Below are 20,966 nucleotides of genomic sequence, written 5' to 3'. Positions count from 1 at the left end.
TATTAAAAATTCATATCAAGGTTTCAACTGGAAAGATTATATGCTACAGCTATGAAGGTTTGACTAAATTATGCCACCTAGTGGTGACCGATGACTACAGGCAAAATGAAACATCTGATGGTATCTATATTTTTTTAAACATTAAAAAAAATTTTTTTAATTAGTGAATCACCATGAGGGTACAGTAACAGATTCACATTTTCGTACTTGTGTTTCCCTCGTACAATATTCGAGCACCCCCTCCCTCCACCTGTGTCCATTCTCTACCTCCAGTGAACCCAGTATCCCTCCCACCTCCAAATCCCATCTTCCCCTTCCCCCCACCTGTGTGTGTGGGGAATTCCCTTTTGTTCTCTCTCTCCTTTTGGGTGTTGTGGTCTGTAATAGGGATATCGAGTGGCCATCATGTTCAATCTATAGTCTACTTTCAGCACGCATCTCCCCTCTCGACCGGGTCCTCCAACCACAGTTTAGTTCCCATCTCTATCTGAACTGCCTTTTCCCCCAGCATGTGAGGCCAGCTTCCAAGCCATGGAGGCAGCCTCGTGGTCCTTATTTCTACTATTCTTGGGTGTTAGTCTCCTACTCTTATTTTATATTCCACAGATGAATGCAATCTTTCTATGTATGTCTCTCTATGACTCATTTCACTTAGCATGATACTTTCCATGTGGATCCACTAATATTCAAAATTCATGACTTAATCTCTTCTAACAGCTGCATAGTATTCCATTGTATAGATGTACCAAAGTTTCTTTAACCAGTCATCTGTTCTCGGGCACTCGGGTTTTTTTCCAGGTTCTGGCTGTTGTAAACAGTGCTGCGATGAACATATAAATGCAGATGTCATTTCGACTATACTTTTTTGCTTCTCCGGGATATATTCCTAGAAGTGGTATTGCTGAGTCAAATGGGAGCTCAATTACTAATTTTTTGAGGAGTTTCCATATTGTTTTCCAGAAGGGCTGAACAAGTCGGCATTCCCACCAACAGTATAGAAGGGTCCCTTTCTCCTCACATCCCCTCCAACAGCGGTTGCTTTTGATCTTTTGGATGTGTGCCATTCTCTGTGGTGTGAGGTGGTATCTCAGTTGTTTTAATCTGCATCTCCCTGATGATTAGTGATGAAGAGCATTTTTTCATGTGCCTTTTGGCCATTTGTATCTCTTCTTTGGGCAAGTTTCTGTTCATTTCTTCACCCCATTTTTTGATGGGGTTGGATGTTTTCTTCTTGTAGAGTTCAACCAGTGCCTTATATACCCTTGATAACAATCCCTTATCAGATGGGTATTGGGTAAATATCCTTTCCCATTCTGTGGATTGTCTTTCTATTCTGGTCACTGTATCTTTTGCGGTGCAGAAGCTTCTTAGTTTAATATAGTCCCATTTGTTTATCTGTTTCCATTTGGTTGATCACTTGCGTGTCATCTTTGAAGGTACCTGTAGCTTCAATATCGTGGAGGGTTTTGCTGACTTTGTCTTCAATGTATCTTATGGATTGTGGTCTGATGTTGAGGTCTTTAATCCATTTTGATCTGACTTTTGTGCATGGTGTCAGGTCGAGATCTAAGCCCATTCTTTTGCATGTGGTCGTCCAGTTTTGCCAACACCATTTGTTAAAGAGGCTTTCCTTGCTCCACTTGACATTTCTTGCTCCCCTATCAAAGATTAGATGATCTCACATTTGGGGTTGTGGGTAGGGATATTCCACCCTGTTCCGTTGGTCTGCAGCTCTGCCTTTGTTCCAGTACCCTGATAGGAAAGGAAGAAATGAAACTCTCACTATTCGCAGATGATATAGGAAAGGAAGAAATCAAACTCTTACTATTCCCAGGCAATATGATAATATATCTAGAGAAGCCTAAAACCTCTACTAAGAAACTTTTAGAAACAATAGGCTTGTACAGTAAAGTTGCAGGCTATAAAATCAATTCCCCAAAATCCATGGCCTTCCTATACGCAAACAGTGAGACAGAGGAAAGGGACATGAAAAAAGCAATCCCATTCACAACTGTGCCCCAGAAAACCAAGTACCTCGGAATCAGCTTATCTAAGGAAGTAAAGAACCTCTACAAAGAAAACTATAAAACGCTACTCCATGAAATAAAAGAGGACATGAGGAAATGGAAACATATCCCCTGCTCATGGATAGGGAGAATCAACATTGTCAAAATGGTAATACTCCCCAAAGCATTATATAGATTCAATGAGATCCCTATAAAGATACCTCAAATAAATGGCTCAAGCTATCCTGAAATTCATATGGAACAACAAACGCCCACGGATAGCTAAAAGAATTCTCGGGAAAAATATGATGGGAGGCATCACTTTCCCCAACCTTAAATTTTACTACAAAGGGGTATCTATATATTTGAAAAGAAAGACTTTAGTGGAAGAAAAGTATTGACAATGTATACCTAACTTTGGTTATACTTTGAATTAATGTATTTCAAAAATAGAATATTTAAATAATAGTGTATCTTACAGGCTTCACAAGCAAATAGGACATCTGATGTACATTAGACGTTAATGCATATATTTTTCTATTAGCACCACTTTAACATACCAAGTCATTACCTCTATTATGTTTCCTTACAAAATATTGGAAAGGGAGAAAAACACAGGGGCACTGAAGAAAAATATTCTGAATGACTGGAAAGTCTAAAACAAACATAAAACTAATGCTCCTTAAGGTAAGCCACTCCACTATGTACAGAATGGAAAGGACAAGAGGTAATGCAAGAGTATGCGTAGAATATAAAATGGGAAGTGTGCCTACTACTTTTTATTGCTTATTTCACTGTGCTTCAATGTTTAACACACTTAGTCCCATCTTAACTGCTATACCTAGATCAATAAGCTGATGCAATACAATAACTGAAATTATATTATACCAGATAAGTGGAAAATATGTTTCTAACTATAAGAAAAATAATTCTGGATTTTCAGAGGCAGGTCAAATATGGTGAAGGGTGCCCTGGAATTCACACTGGGCCCAAAATAAAAAGCACAAGTGACCAAAGACATTCCCAACAATGAAGGAGAGTCCCTTTCTCCTCTCATCCATGCCAGCACTGGTTGTTCTGGTTTTTTTTTTGTTTTTTTGTTTTTTTTTTTTTTTTTGGTGTATGTTAGTCTCTGTGGCCTAAGATAATGTTTCATTGTTTTGATTTGCATCTCCCTGGTTAGTGATACAGAGCATTTTACCATGTGTCTCTCAGATATTTGTATTTCTTCTTTGAGGAAGTTTCTGTTCATTTCTTCTTTCCATTTTTTGTGCAATTTGATGTTTTTTTCTTGTAAAGTGCTTTATGTGTCTCAGCTACTAACGCTTTTTTGGATGAATGGTAGGCAAATAGTTTCTCCCAGTCTTTGTATTCCAGTCATCATTTTCTTTTAGGTGTAGAATCTTAATTTAATGTAGTCTCATCTGTAAATCTTTGCTTTCGCTTGTTTGGCTAAGAGTGTTGCATCCTTTTTGTTTTGGGCTTTTGGGGTCACACTTGGTGATGCCCAGGATTGACTCCTGACTGTATTCAGGAATTACCCCTGGCAGTGCTTGGGAAGCCATATTTATTTACATGTAGAAAAGCATGTTTTACACATTTATTTTGTAGTCTGACAAGTTTATGTGGCTATGGCTAGGCTCCAGAGGTCTTTGGCCGCCGGGAGCTCTGCTCAGCGTGGGAAGGGAAGCTGGAGACCATCCCCTCTGAGGAGGCCCCAGGAAGACAGCCAGGCGCACGGGCAAGAGACTGTCCAACGAGCAGAGCCCCCAGTGACTGAAGACCTCCAGAGCCTAGACACAGCCATGCTCAAGGCCCCTCTCCACATGTTCGGACAAGCCTCACGCATGAAGGAACCGGCAAAGTAACCCAGGTGTGTGGGACCCAAGACTGAGACCTCCAAGGCTGCTCGGATCGGGACTGGGCCTCCTCCGCCCAGATTTCCCATCTCCCAGTAGCTATGCTGTCACACCCAGGGACTGCCCCCGGCACCATGTAATCCTGTCAACGGCCGGCATCCAGACTTAAAAGCCAGTTCCTGGAAGAGAGCGGCTGCAAAGCCTACTTCTCCCTCTGGAAGAACCTGGCAACTACTGGGACATCTCATTATCTACTTCTCCCTCTGGGAGAACCTGGCAATTACTGGGAGTTTCCTGCCCACATGAGAGAGCCTGGCAAGGTCCCCATGGTGTATTAATATGCCAAAACCAGTAATAAGCTGGGTCTCATTCCTCTGACCTTGAAAGAGCCTCCAGTACGGCATCGTTGGAAGGACGAGTAGAGAGAGGCTTCTAAAATCTCAGGGCTTGGATGGAGATGTTACTGAGACCGCTTGAGAAATTTGACGATCAACAGGATGATGATGATGACACGTTTATATACATGTCTGTTTTTAGCTTTTTTTCGTAGAATCTTTAAGGCTAAATATTGTATGTCACCCACAAAAAGATCTTGAAATCCTTTCCTTGCTGAATTGCTATCGCAAGTACTTATAGTACTATATTAAAATAGCAGTGATGGGCGTGGACAACCTTGTCTTAGAAGGGGGAAGGCTTTTAATTTTTCACCATTGAGTATATGCTGAGGGCTTGTGGTAGATGACTTTCATTATAAAGAGGATAGTTCCTTCGTCTCATTTTGCAATGTATTTTTTGTATGAATGGATGCTGGCTGTTGTCAGAAGCTTTCCCTCCATCTACTTATATTTTTATTTTTCATTGTGTTAATATGGTGTATAACCTTGATTCACTGTGTATGTCAAATCACCCTAAGATCCCAGAGATAAATCCCACTTGTTCACAGTTTATGATTTTTTTTATGTCGTTGGATTTGATTTGCTAGCATTTTCTTGAGGATATATTATGCATCAACGCTCATTAGGGGTATGGTCTCTAATTTTCCTTTGCTGTACTGTCCCTGTCTGCTTGTATTACTGGGATGTTTGCCTCACAGAAAATGGTGGTGTGTAGGGGGTGTTTCTTTGATTTTCTGAAAGACCTTGAAAAGCACTGAGTAGCTCTTCTTTAAATGTTTGGAAGAACTCTCTAGTGAACCCATCTGAACTTGAGCTTTTTTTTTTTTCTTTCAATTTTCTCAATAGTAATGTGTCTGTTTAGGTGCTCTGTATCTTCTTGGTTCAGTCTTGGGAGTCTATAGGAGTCCAAGAATTTATCCATTTATTTCTTCCAGTTTCCCCACTTCCAGGTTTTTAACTTCATGGCATACAGATTTTTAAAGCAGTTCCTGATCCTTTGAACTTTTTAATCTTTAATTAAAGATACTAATTTTCAGTATCTGTTGTGACATTCATTTCTAATTCAGTTTGTTAGGATTCTCTTTGTGAGTCTTGCCTATGGTTTACCAATCATTGTTTTTTCAAAGAATCAGTTCCCAGTTTCATTAATCTTTAGAATTGTCTTCTTGGATTTGCATTGGTTAATTTCTGCTGTAAGTTTTATTATTTGCTTTCTTCTCCTGCTTTGGGCTCCTTTTGTCGGTCCTTTTCTAGTTTTGTAAGCTGTGTAAAGTTAGGTTATTTACGTGGGCCCTTTCTTCCATCCTGAAAGGAATGCTTGCTTAGCTATAAACATTCCTCTTAACACTACTTTTGCTGTGTAAACTAAGTTCTGGCAACTCGTATCCTTGTTCTCGTGTTTTCAGAAATCTTTTTATTTCCTAATTTCCTTTTTGACTCACTGGTTGATTGGTAGTGAGCTGTTTAATTTCCATCTATTTGACTTATTCATTTCTGTTGTGATTAACTTCAATTTTCAGTGTGCCATGGTCTAAGGTGGTTTTTTGAGGTATGTTTTGTGATGCAGCATGTGGTTTATCTTAATAATGTCCCCGTGCATTGGAAAAGAATGTATTCAGCTGTCCTTTTTTGGCAGGGGTTCAAAGCAATACACACACACATACACACAAGCATACATATACAAACATACACAAAACTCCTCTTTTTCACTTCTTCCCTCTGAGACAGTATTTCCTTACTGAATTTTAGTCTAGCTGATCTATCAAGAGGTGAGAGGTATTGAAATCTCCAATTATTCCTGAGTTGCCATCAGTGTCCTCTTTCAAGTCCATGAGCAGACACTTTTAAGTATTTTGTTGATCCCAAATTAGGTGCATATATTCAGAAGTATGAGTTCTTCCTGATGTACATATCCCTTGATCATTAAGACATAACTTTCTCTGTTCCTTATGACTTAAAAGACTAAAATCGATGTTGCCTGATACCAGTGTGGTCACCCTGCACAAAAAATCAATTTGGACCTATATCTCACACCATAAACGCTTGGGAGGGTAAGTAAAGGAAAACAAAAGAAACTAACAGGAAAACATGAATAAAAAATACTCATCATTGTGGGGATGGAGCGATAACACAGTGGGTAGGGCAATTGCCTTGCATGCAGTCATATGTAAGTTTGGTCCCCAGCATCCCATACGATCCCTTGAGCACTGCCATGAGTAATTCCTGAGTGCAGAGCCATAAGTAGTATACCCTGAGCATTGCCAGGTGTGGGCCTTCTCTCTGTCCCTACAACCAAATATTCATCATTTAATCTGGAAACTTTTCCTTAAAGGGTTCTTCAGGGAAAATACTATATACATTTTTGATAAAAGAGAAAACCAATCTCTTTACACTCATTTTTATTAAACAAATAAGGCTGGTAGTGGAACTACTTAGTGCATAAACATGTAAGTCCTTTTATTAGAGGAATTATATATATTGGTGAATATGGTCAATGGTAACATCTATGAGTTATTCCTTTAAAAATCAACACTAATAATTAGGAGAGGGTCTATGCTCTCCTCATTACATTGTGAAGTGTCTTGTGTAATCATATTCTATTGTTGGAATGACAGCTTGTACAAATTTCAAGAAAATTAGAAGATACCTAAAAGACTTTAGTTAAGGAAAATTCATTGATAAATAGTTCTGATTTAAGTTACATTATTACAATTTTATCATGCAGTAATTTCTCAGAAAATATATGACAAAATCTTAAGTACTGAAATAAACTCATACTACTACCTAAACATTAGATACATCTTTCAGTGACTCACCAATCCATGACATATTTGAAAATAAAACTTCTTACTGAGTAAAAGTTCAAATAAACCCAATTATCTTTTACGTAAATAAAAATTAGTTGTGTTTAAATGAACTGAAAATGTTCACACTGGCTTTAAATTTACTGAAGAATATTTTAAAATGAAGCAAAATAAAGAAAATAAAAATACTAGAATAAGATAGAAAACATAAGTGGAAACTCACCAATTGGACTGATACTGATTAGTATTATTTACTTATACTGACCGCTATATTGAACAATCCTTAATGATATTTTGAAATTTAACATGTTACCAGACATGTGCTTCCTTATCAGGTGAAAGTTTCTTTACATGTGTTAAATTTAAAATATACGTAAGAAAAGCTTATCTTTTTCCTTAAAATATGTTTGATTATTTAAATAGTTTATCATCTTTCATTAATAATCTAAATTCACTGAGCTTCTTCTCCATCAAAATTAAGTTTTTGATAATCGCATAATCGCAAGCCCTAATCTGGGCATCTTGTTCATCTGTGATAAACAAAAGCATCTGGCAAACTGCAATCTTAAGTACCTATTTATCTTGAGTTTCTTCTAACAAGGCAGATCTAACTGGTGTGCTAATGACCGAACAAAGAACAAATATACAGTGAATCATTTTTTAATAAACTGAAGTCATGCTAAGATGTTTAGATACCATGGGCTAAAATAAATCATAGCTATATATCAGACTAACATTTTTTCAGCTACACAAATATAACAAAGCATTTCAAGTAAAAGGAAAAACATTCTAAGGGCCAATTTACCACTAATCATAAGCAAAGGTAAGGATACATATGAACACCAAGTTCTCCCCCTCCTTCAGCAACAGTCTCAATGATTTTCTTCATCACCTCAGCATGCCTAATGCAAAAGAATAAATCATATTAGCATAGATCTATTAGGAAAAACAGGAAAAACAATGTTTTGTTCGTAAAGTCACCTACCTGTGACTTAATTTAAGCAAACAACAGCTATATTGTAAAATATTTCCTATATTCCTCAACAAGTTAAACTGTCAAGTCATGTTGACAGTTTTACTGATGATGTTGACAGATATGAGTTTTAAATAGCTATGGTAGTCAAGGAACAGAATGGTATTAACAAGTGTTACTGTGAGGGTGAAACCATGAAAGGAAAGACACCCAAAGAAGGGATAATTAGGCAAAAGAGAAGTACAGATCTATTCTGAGAAAGAGTAATGAGATTAAATAAAATTTTAAAGTGTAATGAGGAGTTGAAGAGATAGTATAGCTGGTAGGGTGTTTGCCTTGCACACAACAGACTAAGGTTCAATTCTTGGCACCCCATATGATCCTCCACAAGACCCACCAAGAGTGATCCCTCAGCAGAGAGCCAGGAGTAAGTTCTAAGCACTCCATGGTGTGACCCCCTCCCCCCAAAAAAAAAGTAAAAAATAAAAATGAAATTCCATGTAAAGGGGATGAGGGAGATAGGTCACATAGCAGAGTACATGTTTTGCATGTGTAAGGCACTGAATTCAGTCCCCAGCACCATTGTGATTCCTTAGCAACACCAGGTGTGGTCTCTTTGGGCACACACACACACACACACACACACACACACACACACACACACACGTATCCAGGGCCTGAACGATAATGTAAGAGGTTAAGGAACTCACCCTACATGCACCTGATTCAATTCAAACCACGGCACCATATAGAGTCTCCTGAGCACCACTAGGAGCACACAGTCAGGAGTACCTTTGGAGTGGCGCCAAAACAAAACCAAAGGCACCAAAAGTCCAGCCACAGTTAATGGTGAACAAAGTACATTTGGCTAAGAATATGTTAAAACTGAACTGTGACCAAAGCCAACAAATTTTGGTTTTTGTCCTATTGTAAAGAAGATACTTGTTTTGGCATTTTGCCCTATACACAATTTTTTTCAATACCAACTGATGTCTTTCCTATTCTATATAAAAGAATGATTATCAAAGCAATCACTTGCACATGAAAATACTGAGAAAGGACAATAAAAGATGAATGATTTTTCATACAGACCTACCACAGAGGTAGTCAACTTGGAAGATGACAGTACAAATATTAGCACTGAGGATCGTAAACCCTCCATTTTAATTTTTTTGGGGGGAGGGGACTGAGGATTAAATCCAGAACCTCACACATATTGAACATGTTCTCTACTACTGAGCCACATCTCTACTCTAAAAAGTACAATTTAAGGTGGGGTACCATGGCAAGGATTAAAATATCCTTGTACTCTCATTTTATAGGACAACAGCTTATTTTTGTGTATGTCATATATATATATATATATACACACACACACACATATAGGTATATATCCATTCCATAATAATAATTTTAGTAAAATGTTTAACATTAAGTACTAGTTAATCACTTCTCTCTTTTCCTCAACTGAGTAAGATTTACACATCAGAAAAATATATGCATTTGTTTAATAAATACTACCGCACTAAAATATGACATAGAATGACATAGAATCATTCTCAATGCTCAACAAAACAAACAAAAACCAAAAAAGCAGAAAACCTTTAAAATCAGATTATTCAGAACAAAGTGACAACAGAGTCACCTTTTGCAGTTGACAGTGTTAACACTTTTTGGTTAAATTTTATATGTGATTTCTGGGCTAGCAGTGAAGAGGGGATCATTCACAGCTCTTGCGTGGGGGGTTTCTTCCAGAGCTCAAAGAACCATGAGATGCTTAGGATTCAAAGTTAGATTATCAATAATTTCAACATTAATAAACTGGAAAATGAAGAAGGCTTCCTATATAATATTGGAAACAAAGAGATTACAAAGAGTTAAGAAGAAAATGCTAAAGGATTAAAAAATTAAAAAAATACCAGAACATTCCATCTAATTAATCAATGTAATACCAGAATTTCTCAATAATTTGTGAAAATTTACTATAAGCAATAAACAACCCAAAGAAATATTTACATTTTAAAGAAAAATTATGAAAAAAAAAAAAGCATGCACATAGACATGTCTTCTGAATTGGGCATGTGGAAACTTGGATACAAAGAAAATCCCAAATTATAAAATAACCAAATTTGATTGGGTTGAAAACCTCTGTATAGAACAAAAAGCTTAACAACACTCCTTCAAAAAACAGAAAATAGATCACCTAGAAAACGTACAAGACTCACTTTGTATTTCACATTTATATGTGTTAGTAGAGTAAAACGTGTCAAAAACTTTGTATTCTACATTCATACATGTCAACAGAACAAAGTGTCCAGGTGATGAATGTTTTTTAATCTAAAAAGGTTATTCTGAACTAGTCTTAGAAACTTAAAACTTTGAAGATGATGAAATACATGAGAAAATACTCAAAATGAATTAAACAAATTGTTCTTTTCCCCCTTATTTAAGCATAAGGATGTTTTCAGGGAATTAAGAATTTTATGTTTATTAAGGACATTTTCTTTTAGGAAAGTATCCTTACAACTCCTAAACCATAAATTCATGAACACACACACACACCTACACACACTCAACAAACCTGCATGGGTGAACTGAACACATAGGAGGCGGTGGGAGATGAGGGTGATTTTCAATGGTCACTGTTTTCTTCACATGATCTTGACTAATATCTTCATACATGTGCTCAACTGTTAAAGGCTGTCGTTGCTGAAACCATAAAAAATACTTTAAAATTACTACTTAAAAACTTTTAGGCCTAAATTTGAACATTGATATTAATCCTACCTTAGAATTAAAAAATTGAAACTATTTAGAATTACCATATTATTTTGGTGAAAGTTTACAATTTAGTTATACCAAGAAGGAGAGAGAGAAAAAATATAAATAAATATGTAACGTCAGCCACCATCCAAAGCACCTACAGATTCTACCAAAAATTTAAAAAAGGTTCATGGTTATTAACACATTTTATAATTTTCTGACTTTATGGGTTCATTTTTATTTCTTTTGTCATTTATAGTCACCAGAAAAATGTTAAGTGAATTATTTCAGCTATGCTTTAAAATTCAATTAAGTGTATGATCAAAAAAGAAAAAGTTCATGTAACATAAAAAAAAATCATTATGAAATGCAAATACAGCCAATAAATGTAATCCCAAAGAAAACAAGTTGTTTCCCTAGTTCACTAGCTGAAGGGATAAGCTTAGAGATTTATACATTAAGAAATGAATATGCTATTTCTGTTAATTCTTATAATGTGCTATCGTGGATAATTCAGTTTCACATAAAAATCAGTGTTATTCATAAAACTGTAAGACAAATGATCTCTGAAACTTAGAAAACAACATACACACGGGGAGCAAATGAAGAAACAAACCCCAAATTAAAAATATTTACATAAAAATGTATTTTTAATATTTTTACCTCATCATACCCAAACAACCATAGTCGGGGTGTCTGGTAGTATTTATCATAAGTGATGTATAGGTCATATGTTCTGGTTTGCAAAATAGCATCTTCACCTCCAGCCTCAGTTTTGGTTTTACAAGACTCTACTATTTTCCTTGTGTCGAGAGTAGCCTGGTTATAATAGAGAAAAAGTTTAATACCATTAAAATTAACAAATATAAATGTGTCCTTTTAGAGAATGTATTACTTTTCCATCCTTTTTCCAAAAGCAGATACAACTTTAAACTCAAAACAAAAATGTGATGTAAATACATAAAAAACATATCTGAAAGATCAAGATATTAATACTAATCCACAAGTATATTAAATGTTAAAGAAAATTTGATTTACAAACCTCATCTGTTTCCAAAAGTCCACTCTCTTCATATTCTGTTATAAAAAGGAAAAGATTAAATGTAAGATGATTTCTGGAACCAAATTATATCATAGTTTAAAACTGCCTGTAACTTTGTTTTTCAAGTGAAGATAATTGAACAAACACTGTACTTCCAGAGTAGCAATTTTCCTGACTGCCAGAGAGTTAGCATGTGTATAACTTGGTCATTACTACAATTCACTAGTTATACCACCATCATAAGAACACCGTACTGTTGTTTTCAGAGATTCCACAGGCTACTTATATAAATGCATAAAACAGACTAATAAAAATCATTTACTAAGTCAAATAAGTCAGAAAGTCTCTGGGTAGACTTTCTCTCACATGTGAAATATAACTAATGAAAGCAATGAACAAATCACAAAAATAACTTTCAGACTCTGACATAGTGGGGTGTAGGATAACATTGGTTTGTCCTTTCTGCCTTGCCACAGAGAGCTTAGGTTTATTGAGTTACTCCCATCACAGTGCTCCCATTCATCTGTGTTTATTTGTAACCTCTTTCTTTGTGCTCTGTTAACTTGTAAATATTATTTTTCTCTTTTCCTTAAGTCCTTTGCATAGTTAATTCAGAGCAATGTCCTTTTTGTATAGACACAAGAAGACAGTTAATACTATGCTTTTGTAATTTGGAAGTTAACTGACTCTGAATGATATTCAGTCCTAGGCATCTGTTCTCTCAACTTAAGCCTCAATTGCCCTTACTTCCTGCACCCCAAAAGCAGGGTCCCAATGAGATACTGGATGGACCCAGGGCAAGCTGTGAGCTACCCTTGCATTGAAAAATATGAAGAAGTAGAATCAAGATGTTAATTAAAATGTTATTAAGTTGTTGGAATAAGAAGAGGAGAAACACCCTTAGGTGGTATTTCCACCCTTAAGAGATCAGGAAAGGGCTTTTGATATGTTGATTGGCTGGCTACCTCCAATGCTGGGGCATGCTGAAGGATCAAGGGGAGGGAGGGAAAGGGATAGAGAGAGGGAGAGAGAGGGAGAGAGAGGGAGAGAGGGAGAGAGAGAAAGAGAGAAGAGAGAGAAAGAGGGAGAGAGGGAGAGAGAGAAAGAGAGAAGAGAGAAGAGAGAGAGAGAGAGAGAGAGAGAGAGAGAGAGAGAGAGAGAGAGAGAGAGAGAGAGAGAGAGAGAGAGAGAAAACAGGACAGCCAGAGAGAATGCAGAGAGGAGATGAGGAGAGAGACACACAGACAGACAGACCAGGACAGCAAGATGAAACACAGAGACTAGCAAGGAGACAGAGGGAGAATAATGTAGGGGACGAATGCAGGAACAGGCACGCAGAGATGAAAAATACAGCATCGAGATGGAATCTAAAGAGATTGAGAGACAGGAGGAGATGGGAATGAGAGGCAGTGTGAGACTAGAATGGGGAGCTTAAGAGACTAGAACAGGCACGTGGGGAGAATGGAATAAATGGCAACCGATCATCAACCAGCCTGGTCCTCATTTCCTCCTTAGTCCACCCATGGTTTGGGCCTTCCAGGTGGGGTGGGCGAGAGTCCACCAAACACAGGAGGCAAGTGAGTGAGCCCTGGGGCTCCATAGCAGCCTGGAGATTACACAGTGGGGGACGAGGGGGAGAAAACTGGATCAATCTGAGAGTTGCATTAGAATTTTATGTTGGTTGTATTACAGCTTACACAAATTTAGAGGTATTGGTCTTCCAAAAATTATATAATTCTTTAAACTAAAATGGTAAATAGAAATTTAAAAGAAAAATAAAGTTATCAGTAATTCTTACTTTATTGCATCTAGTTGTAACTACCCATTTTTTTTTTAAATCTTAGTTGACCTCAAACATTTCTAATAATATTTTTCCTTCACCTTTGAAACAACTTTTCTGTGGCTTTTAAGGTGTTTGTCCCCTAGCTTTCCCCATACCTGTCTACCTTTCCCTTCACTGTCTGCTCTATGCTAGCACCTTTTGTCATTTCAGTCTTTTGTTTGTTTGTGGCTCCCCTGAATGATTAGTGGGCAACACAAATATAACATGTCCAAAACAAAGACTGTGTCCCCTATTCAGTCCTACAATTCTCCCCATCTCACTTAACAGGATCTTTTTCAGATATTCAGGTCAAAACCTACAAAGCCACACTTGACTCTTCTGTCCTTCAAATACCACATGGACCAGTAACAAATCCTTTACGTCCTACCATCAAAATATGTCCAGAATTCCATTTCTCGTCACTGTGGATATAAATTCAAGCACAAGCTATGTTTCTTAGATTATAAAAATATCCCAACTGCTGTTCCTCCCTATCTTTGGCAAATTATAGTCATTATTCTAAATCACTATAATTGATACAGCAAAGCAATTATAGTGATTACACTAAATATCAAATCTCACTCTAATATGCTTCTCTACTGTGGCAGCCCCTCGTTTTCAGCCAGGACCCTAGATGATTTAGTTCCTGACCTATCACTCTGCCTCTGTGTCCTACTACCCTTCCCTCACTGTTCTCTGAACACAGGCATCTCTCTCTCTCTTTTTTTTTCCTTTTTGGGTCACACCCAGCAAGGCACAGGGGTTACTCCTGGCTCATGCACTCAGGAATTACTCCTGGTGGTGCTTGGGGAACCATATAGGATGGTGGGAATCGAACCTGGGTCAACTGCGTGCAAGGCAAACGTTCTACCCACTCTACTATTGCTCCAGCCCCTGAACACAGGCATCTCTTATCAGTTTTATATAAGACCACATGCTGCTTCCACTAAAGAGCCTTTTACCCTTCCTCAGATATCTGAATAGCTTGTTCACTCTGTACCAGGCTAGCCAGCCAATCTACTTAAAATTGTGACACTATGCATCCCACCCAAGACCCTTTTATCCTTTTTTCTTTATTGTCTCCCCTATGCTATCAGTTCCATGAGATCATGTCTGATCCTTTATTTCCAGCACCAAAACCACATTTTGCTCAATAAACATTCACCAAAGAATTAAAATTACCTGTTATATCAGAAACCTAATAAATTTAAGCAAAATTCCAAATAGAGCAACTCTTTAACTATCCAAGGGAAATGTAACAGGAGTCAAATATAACATTTTGTATTTGCTACTCTTAATTGAATATAAAGCTCTGAATCATCATACACTTAAAAACTTGCATTGTTTTTTACTGCTATAGTGGATTTCAACTTCCTATAACAATGATTTATTAGTTTAATAATAAACACACACGTAATCTCAACAAACCTAGGAGGGTATTTCAAAAACCTCAAGGAACAGTCTAGAAATGCTGTGCTACACACTCTCTTCAAAAGGGAATGCTCTGCCACAGAGGCAGGGTGGGGTAGGGGGAACGGGGTGGGGGTGATGGGAGGGATGCTGGGACCATTGGTGGTGGAGGGATGGGTACTTGATCATTGTATGACTGAAATGCCAAGCATGAAAGTTTGTAAGTCTGTAACTGTACCTCAAGATGATTCACTAATTAAAAAAAAAGATAAAAAAGAAACACCAATCATGCTTAGAGATACAGATAAAGCATTTAACAAGACAATATCCAATCACAATAAGTAAAATTATACTTTGAAAGCATTCAAATAAAATTAGCAATCAAGTTTCAGATAAAAAAATAGAATCACTCTCTTCATGCTTTTGTAGTAGGATGTTACTAAAAGGGAGAAAGAAAATACAAACGCACATAAAAATTTTGTTCTGCTCTGAAACGGCTTTAAGAGTGTATGTGTGTCGTATGACTGAAATCCAATCATGAACAACTTTGTAACTGTGCATGTCCTGGTGATTCAATTAGAAAAATAATGTGTGTGTGAATGGAATACTATGCAGCTGTTAGGAAAAATGGAGTCATGAAATTTGCTTATACATGGATGGATATGGAGAGTATTGTGTTGAGTATCATTTGTGGGATATTAAAAAGCCAACAACAACATAGTATGTGAATAATACCCGAATATATAGAACAAGGACCAAGAGGACTGGTCCATGGTAGAAAGCTTGCCATAAAAGGGGAGGTGAAATGCCGTTAAAACAGAGAAGGGACCAATATGTCAATGACAGTTGGAAATGATCAAGAGGTAAAGTGATATGCATAATACCCAATCAGTTTTAACAGAACTTCAGATCACATATTTTCAAAGGAAAATATGTGGGGGGGAGGGAAGAAGGGAGGAAAAGCGCCTGCCATACAGGCTGGGGGGTAAGGAGTAGGTAGGCAGAAGTGAAATCGGGTATACTGGTGGCAGGAAATGTGCACTAGTGAAGGGATGGGTGTTGGAGGGTGTTGGAATATTGTATGACTGAAACTCACTTATGAACAACTTTGTAACTGTGTATCTCATGGTTATAAAAAAAAAGTGCATGCGTGCCTGCAAGTGCGTACTGAACCCAGGGTCAAGAGTTTAAGAATATGTGTATTGTGTGCATGTGTGTGTGTACTGAACTCAGTTACATGCAAGGTAACTGATCTACTACTGAGCTCTATTCCCATCCCAGGAATCTATATTAGAACAATACTTAGCTTTCAAGAGCTAATAGCTACTATTTATCTTAATAGAAAAGTTGTTGACAAGGCTGCGTTCTCAACAAAGAAGTAGTGGTATAGTACCCAATTCAAAAAATTATACATTGATTAAATTGAACCTTCTCCAAGATGCTAAAATTTCTAAATTTTAATTTAACTCAATGGAGTCAAATTCTAAATCCACAAATATTTAAAAAATAATAATTTCATTTTAATTAAAGAAAGTCCAGAACACAAAATACCTTCCATATCTGCAGCTTCTCCCTCCTCTTCCTCTTCTTCTTCCTCACACAATGCTGAGCAATCTTGGAGTTTGATACTGTCCTTTGAAATTAATTATATTGTAAATTACTCAAATATGTTCAATAATTTAAACTCTGAGAATTCATATGCCAGCTATATACCAAATAATGTGAAACTAGTAATTCTTACTCTCATCAAAACTCCTACTCCAAAGAATATAACAAAATCACTTAAAATAATGTGATATGTGCTGTAACTAAAATAATCTAAAGTGCAGCATAAACATTAACAGTACTCATTAACAAAATATTTAAATATGTTATCAAAGGAACAAAAATTTATCTAAGCCAACAAATCAAGTTCTTAGTTGCTGGGCTAGGGAGATAGTTCAAAAGGGCTAAGCTCATACTTTGCATGTGGGAGGTCTAGGTTTGATTCCCAGCAACACATGGTCTCCTAAATAACATCAGATATGGTTCAAAAGACAAACAAAAAATTTTTCTTCAGTTTTATTTCCTACAAAAGAATATTTTCAGTTAATTAGTATTGGGAAATAAGTTCAGAATTACATTAAATTGCAAATGCAATTTGAAGGAGAAAAAAGATATTTATAAATCACAACATATTTGTAAATTTTCTTCTTACAAATCACACTATTCTAACTTGATAACAATACCCTTGTCAGACTTTATAGTTATCAAAACATGTACAATTTTCTCTAAGGACTGAATAGGACAGAGCTAAAGGTGCTTCACTTGTTCATGAACACCGGTTCAAATGCCTGCACAGCATATATGCCTATGAACATCACCAAGAATAATTTTCTTAGAACAGAGCCAAGAGTAAGCCCTCAACACAGCCAGGTATGGTCCCCAAACAAATAGGAACACATTAAAAAAAATATATATATATATATGTATATATATATTTGGTTTAATTTCTTTCCTCTTCTTTGTCCTCCTCCTCTTCTTTAGTTTGGGAACCACACCTGGCAGTGTTCAGGGCTAATACTCTAGGCTCTGTGCTGGAGAGCCATGAACAAACCTGGGCCTCCTGCATTCAAAGTATGTGGTCAGAACTTTGAGCTATCCCTCTGGTCCCCTAATTTATAATTTTACTTAGGGATGAATTTATTTACCATTAGAGAAAAAAAATCACATGTAACATTATTACAAAGTGTAAAATCATAGATCATCAATATCTGGATAATTACTAAAAGAACCCAAATATTTTACAAACTGATTATTGAGGAAATTTTAATCATGTTGGTGATCTTTATACTTGATACAGCAGAAGACAGCAGAATTCAACACCAAAGACTAACATTTGTGTCTGGATGATAAACATCTATGCACTAAAATATATTTTTAATGCTGTTTATATATTGTATTCCTGTCATTTCCTAGTAACGGAATTTTTTTTTTGTTATAAGTTATATTACTATCATCCCTTGGTATCTAAGAAAAATAGTTTCCAGATCACCACTGGCAATAGCAAAATTTCTGCTCGTGTCCCTCATTTGTTTTTGCATATGACCCATACATATCATCTCATATACTTTAAATCATCTCTTGGTTATGTAAGATACTGAATAGAATATAACTGTTAGGTTATATAACTGCTATGTTAGCCTTCACACTATATTTTTAGAAAATAATGGGCTGGGGGGTCTTTATATATTTATATATTTAGTATAGGCATAATCAACATGGGCCTATGTATATAATAAGTATTTTTGATTTAAAGCTGGTTAAATCCTTGGTTAAAGAGAATCAGCTGAATTTAACTTTGAGTATAATATAAAGATCTTAAGAATAATGCCAAGTACCATAAAAACCATCATTACTTACATTAAAAATTCTTAAAATAATTACTATAGATCTGTAGTATAAATGCTATCCGCACTCCTCCACCATTTATCAACTCAATCTGAAACCTATACGCTAGACATTACTAAAAATAAGATCTAAAGAAGCAAAGTCACTTGTGTAATTTATCCTTATCCACCCTCTCTAAAAACAGAACTTCACGATGAAGTATAAAATTATTTTTTAAAGTGTTTAGTTCTTATAAAACCCGTTACAAATTCTAAGAGCCATGTAAAAAAAAAAAAGAGCCACAAACACAAAGAAAATATTGAACTAGTGACTTCTTGTAGCAAATATCTCTCAAAGATCAAAAGAATGCAACTATTCTGTTCAAATATTCTTTCCAGTAAACAAAATACAAAATAGTTGATAAAAGATTGTTTTATACCTTTTAACTCCTGCCACTCAGGCTTTTCCTATCATTTAAAACTATATAAATATCTGAACACAACTGTAATTACTCTTCCCTTAGAAATAAAAATAGTATATGGTTTGAATTTAAGTGAAAGTTGAATGATATATTTTAACTACCCCAAAGTAAATCATACAACTAAGTACAACTGATTTTGAATGATGCTAAAATGCACCAAAATCCAATTCAAATTTGAAAAAATGAAGAAACCACAGTATGAGTCAGTAAACTGCTTAAGGCAATGTCAAACTATACAAATTAAATAACATAATTTACCGATTACAGTCCTCCACTTGGAACATTTGGTACTTAAAAAGCCATTTTATTTTTAGACTTGTGTTTGTGTGTATGTGTGTTGTGTATATGTGTGTGTGTGTGTGCACAAGGAAACACTCCTAACAGGGTTCAGGGGACCATCTGTGGTGTGTCAGGAAATGAACCAGAGTCTGCTGTGTGGTATTTTTTTTTAATCATTAAAAATTAACTTGAAAGAGAATTCTTTCTTTGTTGTGAGTTTCGTCAAATATACCATCAAGGATAGTTTTCTTATTTTGCCAAAAAGGACAAATACATTTACAGACTTTTTTTTTTTTGTCTACTTAAAAATAGACCCAAAATTTCTGTATATTTACTGTTTACTTAATTAGCTTCAAAAGAAAGACTGATGGTATGCCAAAATTCGCATTTTCAGGTTTAAGATGACAGTTTCGGGATTGGCACAGGACTCAGATGCCCAACTTTGAAATATTTTTCTATCTCAAGCACAAGCAATCTTTTTTTTTAGGATGCAAAAAGCATTTGTTTATTTATTTATTAAGTTTTTAACTAGTGAATCATATGAGCTTATGAACTTTCGTGTTTGCATTTCAGTCATACAGTGATCATTTACCCATTCCTTCTCCAGTGCCCATTCTCCTCCATCAATGTTCCCAGTATCCCTCCCACCACCCCCACTCCATCCCCCACCACCCCACTCTGCCTCTGTGGCAGGGCATTCTTCTCTCTTGTTCTCTCTCCTTTTGGGTGTTGTAGTTTGCAAAGGAGGTACTGACTGGCCACCATGCTCGGTCTCTAGTCTACTTTCGGCATGCATCTTTCAACCAGAATGGGTCCTCCCAACATGGGTGTTCTCTTTTCTATCTAAGCTGCCTTTTCCCCCAGCATGTGAGGCCAGTTTCCAAGCCGTGGAGCAGACCTCCTGGTACTTATCTCTACTACTCTCAACTGCAAATAATCTTAGAGCAAGCCAACCAAGCAGAACAAAATTGTAACAATCTTGCACATAAAAAGAATCATGTACATAAGAAGACATTATAGCCAGATGTTCACTGTTGTTTGTCAGACCAACTAGGTATCTGTAAAAAAGGGTTAGCAGCTACAAAATACTGTACAATGACAAAAGCTACAACTAAGTCACTGTTGTTGACTATCAAAGGAATTATTTCAACTTCATGCCAATGGCCAAGGCTTAAAAAAAACAAAGAAAGAGATCCTGTGGTTTACAAAGCTCTAACAGTTTCTCATGCACATAATTTCAACACTACTCAAATCATCAATGTTCCTCTTCCCTCTCCCAAGTACCTCAAGAGCCCTCCCTCCCAAGCCATCTCCAATTCAATTGTTTGGATTAATTTGTTGCCTTTGGATCTTCATTACTACCTTGCCGTGTATCTCTAGTCCCACAAGAGAGCTCATTCTGTATCTCCCTTTTCTTCTGACTTCACTAAGCATACTCTAGTACTATTCACATAACTGAAAACTGTATGATTTTTGTTCTTTCCAGAGCTACATAGTATTCCAGTATGTATACATACAACAACCTGATTCATTCATCTATAGTTGGGCATCAGGGCTGTTTTGGTATCTTCACTACTGCACTAATTGCAGGATGAACGTATGTGTGCACATATACTTTGGAATTAATGTTTTTGTGTTTTAGGAATAGGTGCCAATAAATGGGATTGCTGACTCATTCGGCAGTTCTAGTCCTGATTTTTGGACAGATCCCCATATTGCTTTTCATATAGGCTAACTAGACAACATTCCTACCACCAGTGGAT

At 36.4% G+C, this 20,966-nt stretch overlaps 1 protein-coding gene across 2 annotated transcripts in view; it reads right to left on the bottom strand.

Annotated features, from left to right (window-relative positions):
* Positions 1–313: 313 nt before the first annotated feature.
* The window catches only part of ATG3 (autophagy related 3), a 40,211-nt gene continuing 19,558 nt past the window's right edge, over positions 314–20,966 (bottom strand). The window contains exons 7-13 of one of the 2 annotated variants that reach the window (XM_055125195.1): positions 16,626–16,707; positions 11,843–11,877; positions 11,464–11,619; positions 10,619–10,746; positions 7,898–7,966; positions 6,830–6,907; positions 314–1,752 (exon numbers count right to left, since the gene is read on the bottom strand). In XM_055125195.1, the coding sequence (XP_054981170.1) occupies positions 1,662–1,752; positions 6,830–6,907; positions 7,898–7,966; positions 10,619–10,746; positions 11,464–11,619; positions 11,843–11,877; positions 16,626–16,707 (639 nt within the window). In that variant the 3' untranslated portion in view covers positions 314–1,661. Of the gene's footprint in view, positions 1,753–6,642; positions 6,908–7,897; positions 7,967–10,618; positions 10,747–11,463; positions 11,620–11,842; positions 11,878–16,625; positions 16,708–20,966 lie in introns of those variants that run through there. The other variant, XM_004606722.2, reaches the window with a different exon arrangement.

This window comes from Sorex araneus, chromosome 2, assembly GCF_027595985.1.
Source record: "Sorex araneus isolate mSorAra2 chromosome 2, mSorAra2.pri, whole genome shotgun sequence".
NCBI classification, from domain to species: Eukaryota; Metazoa; Chordata; class Mammalia; order Eulipotyphla; family Soricidae; genus Sorex; species Sorex araneus.
The sequence above is the reverse complement of the archived record's forward strand: the minus strand, read 5'-3'. Positions and strand labels throughout refer to the sequence as shown.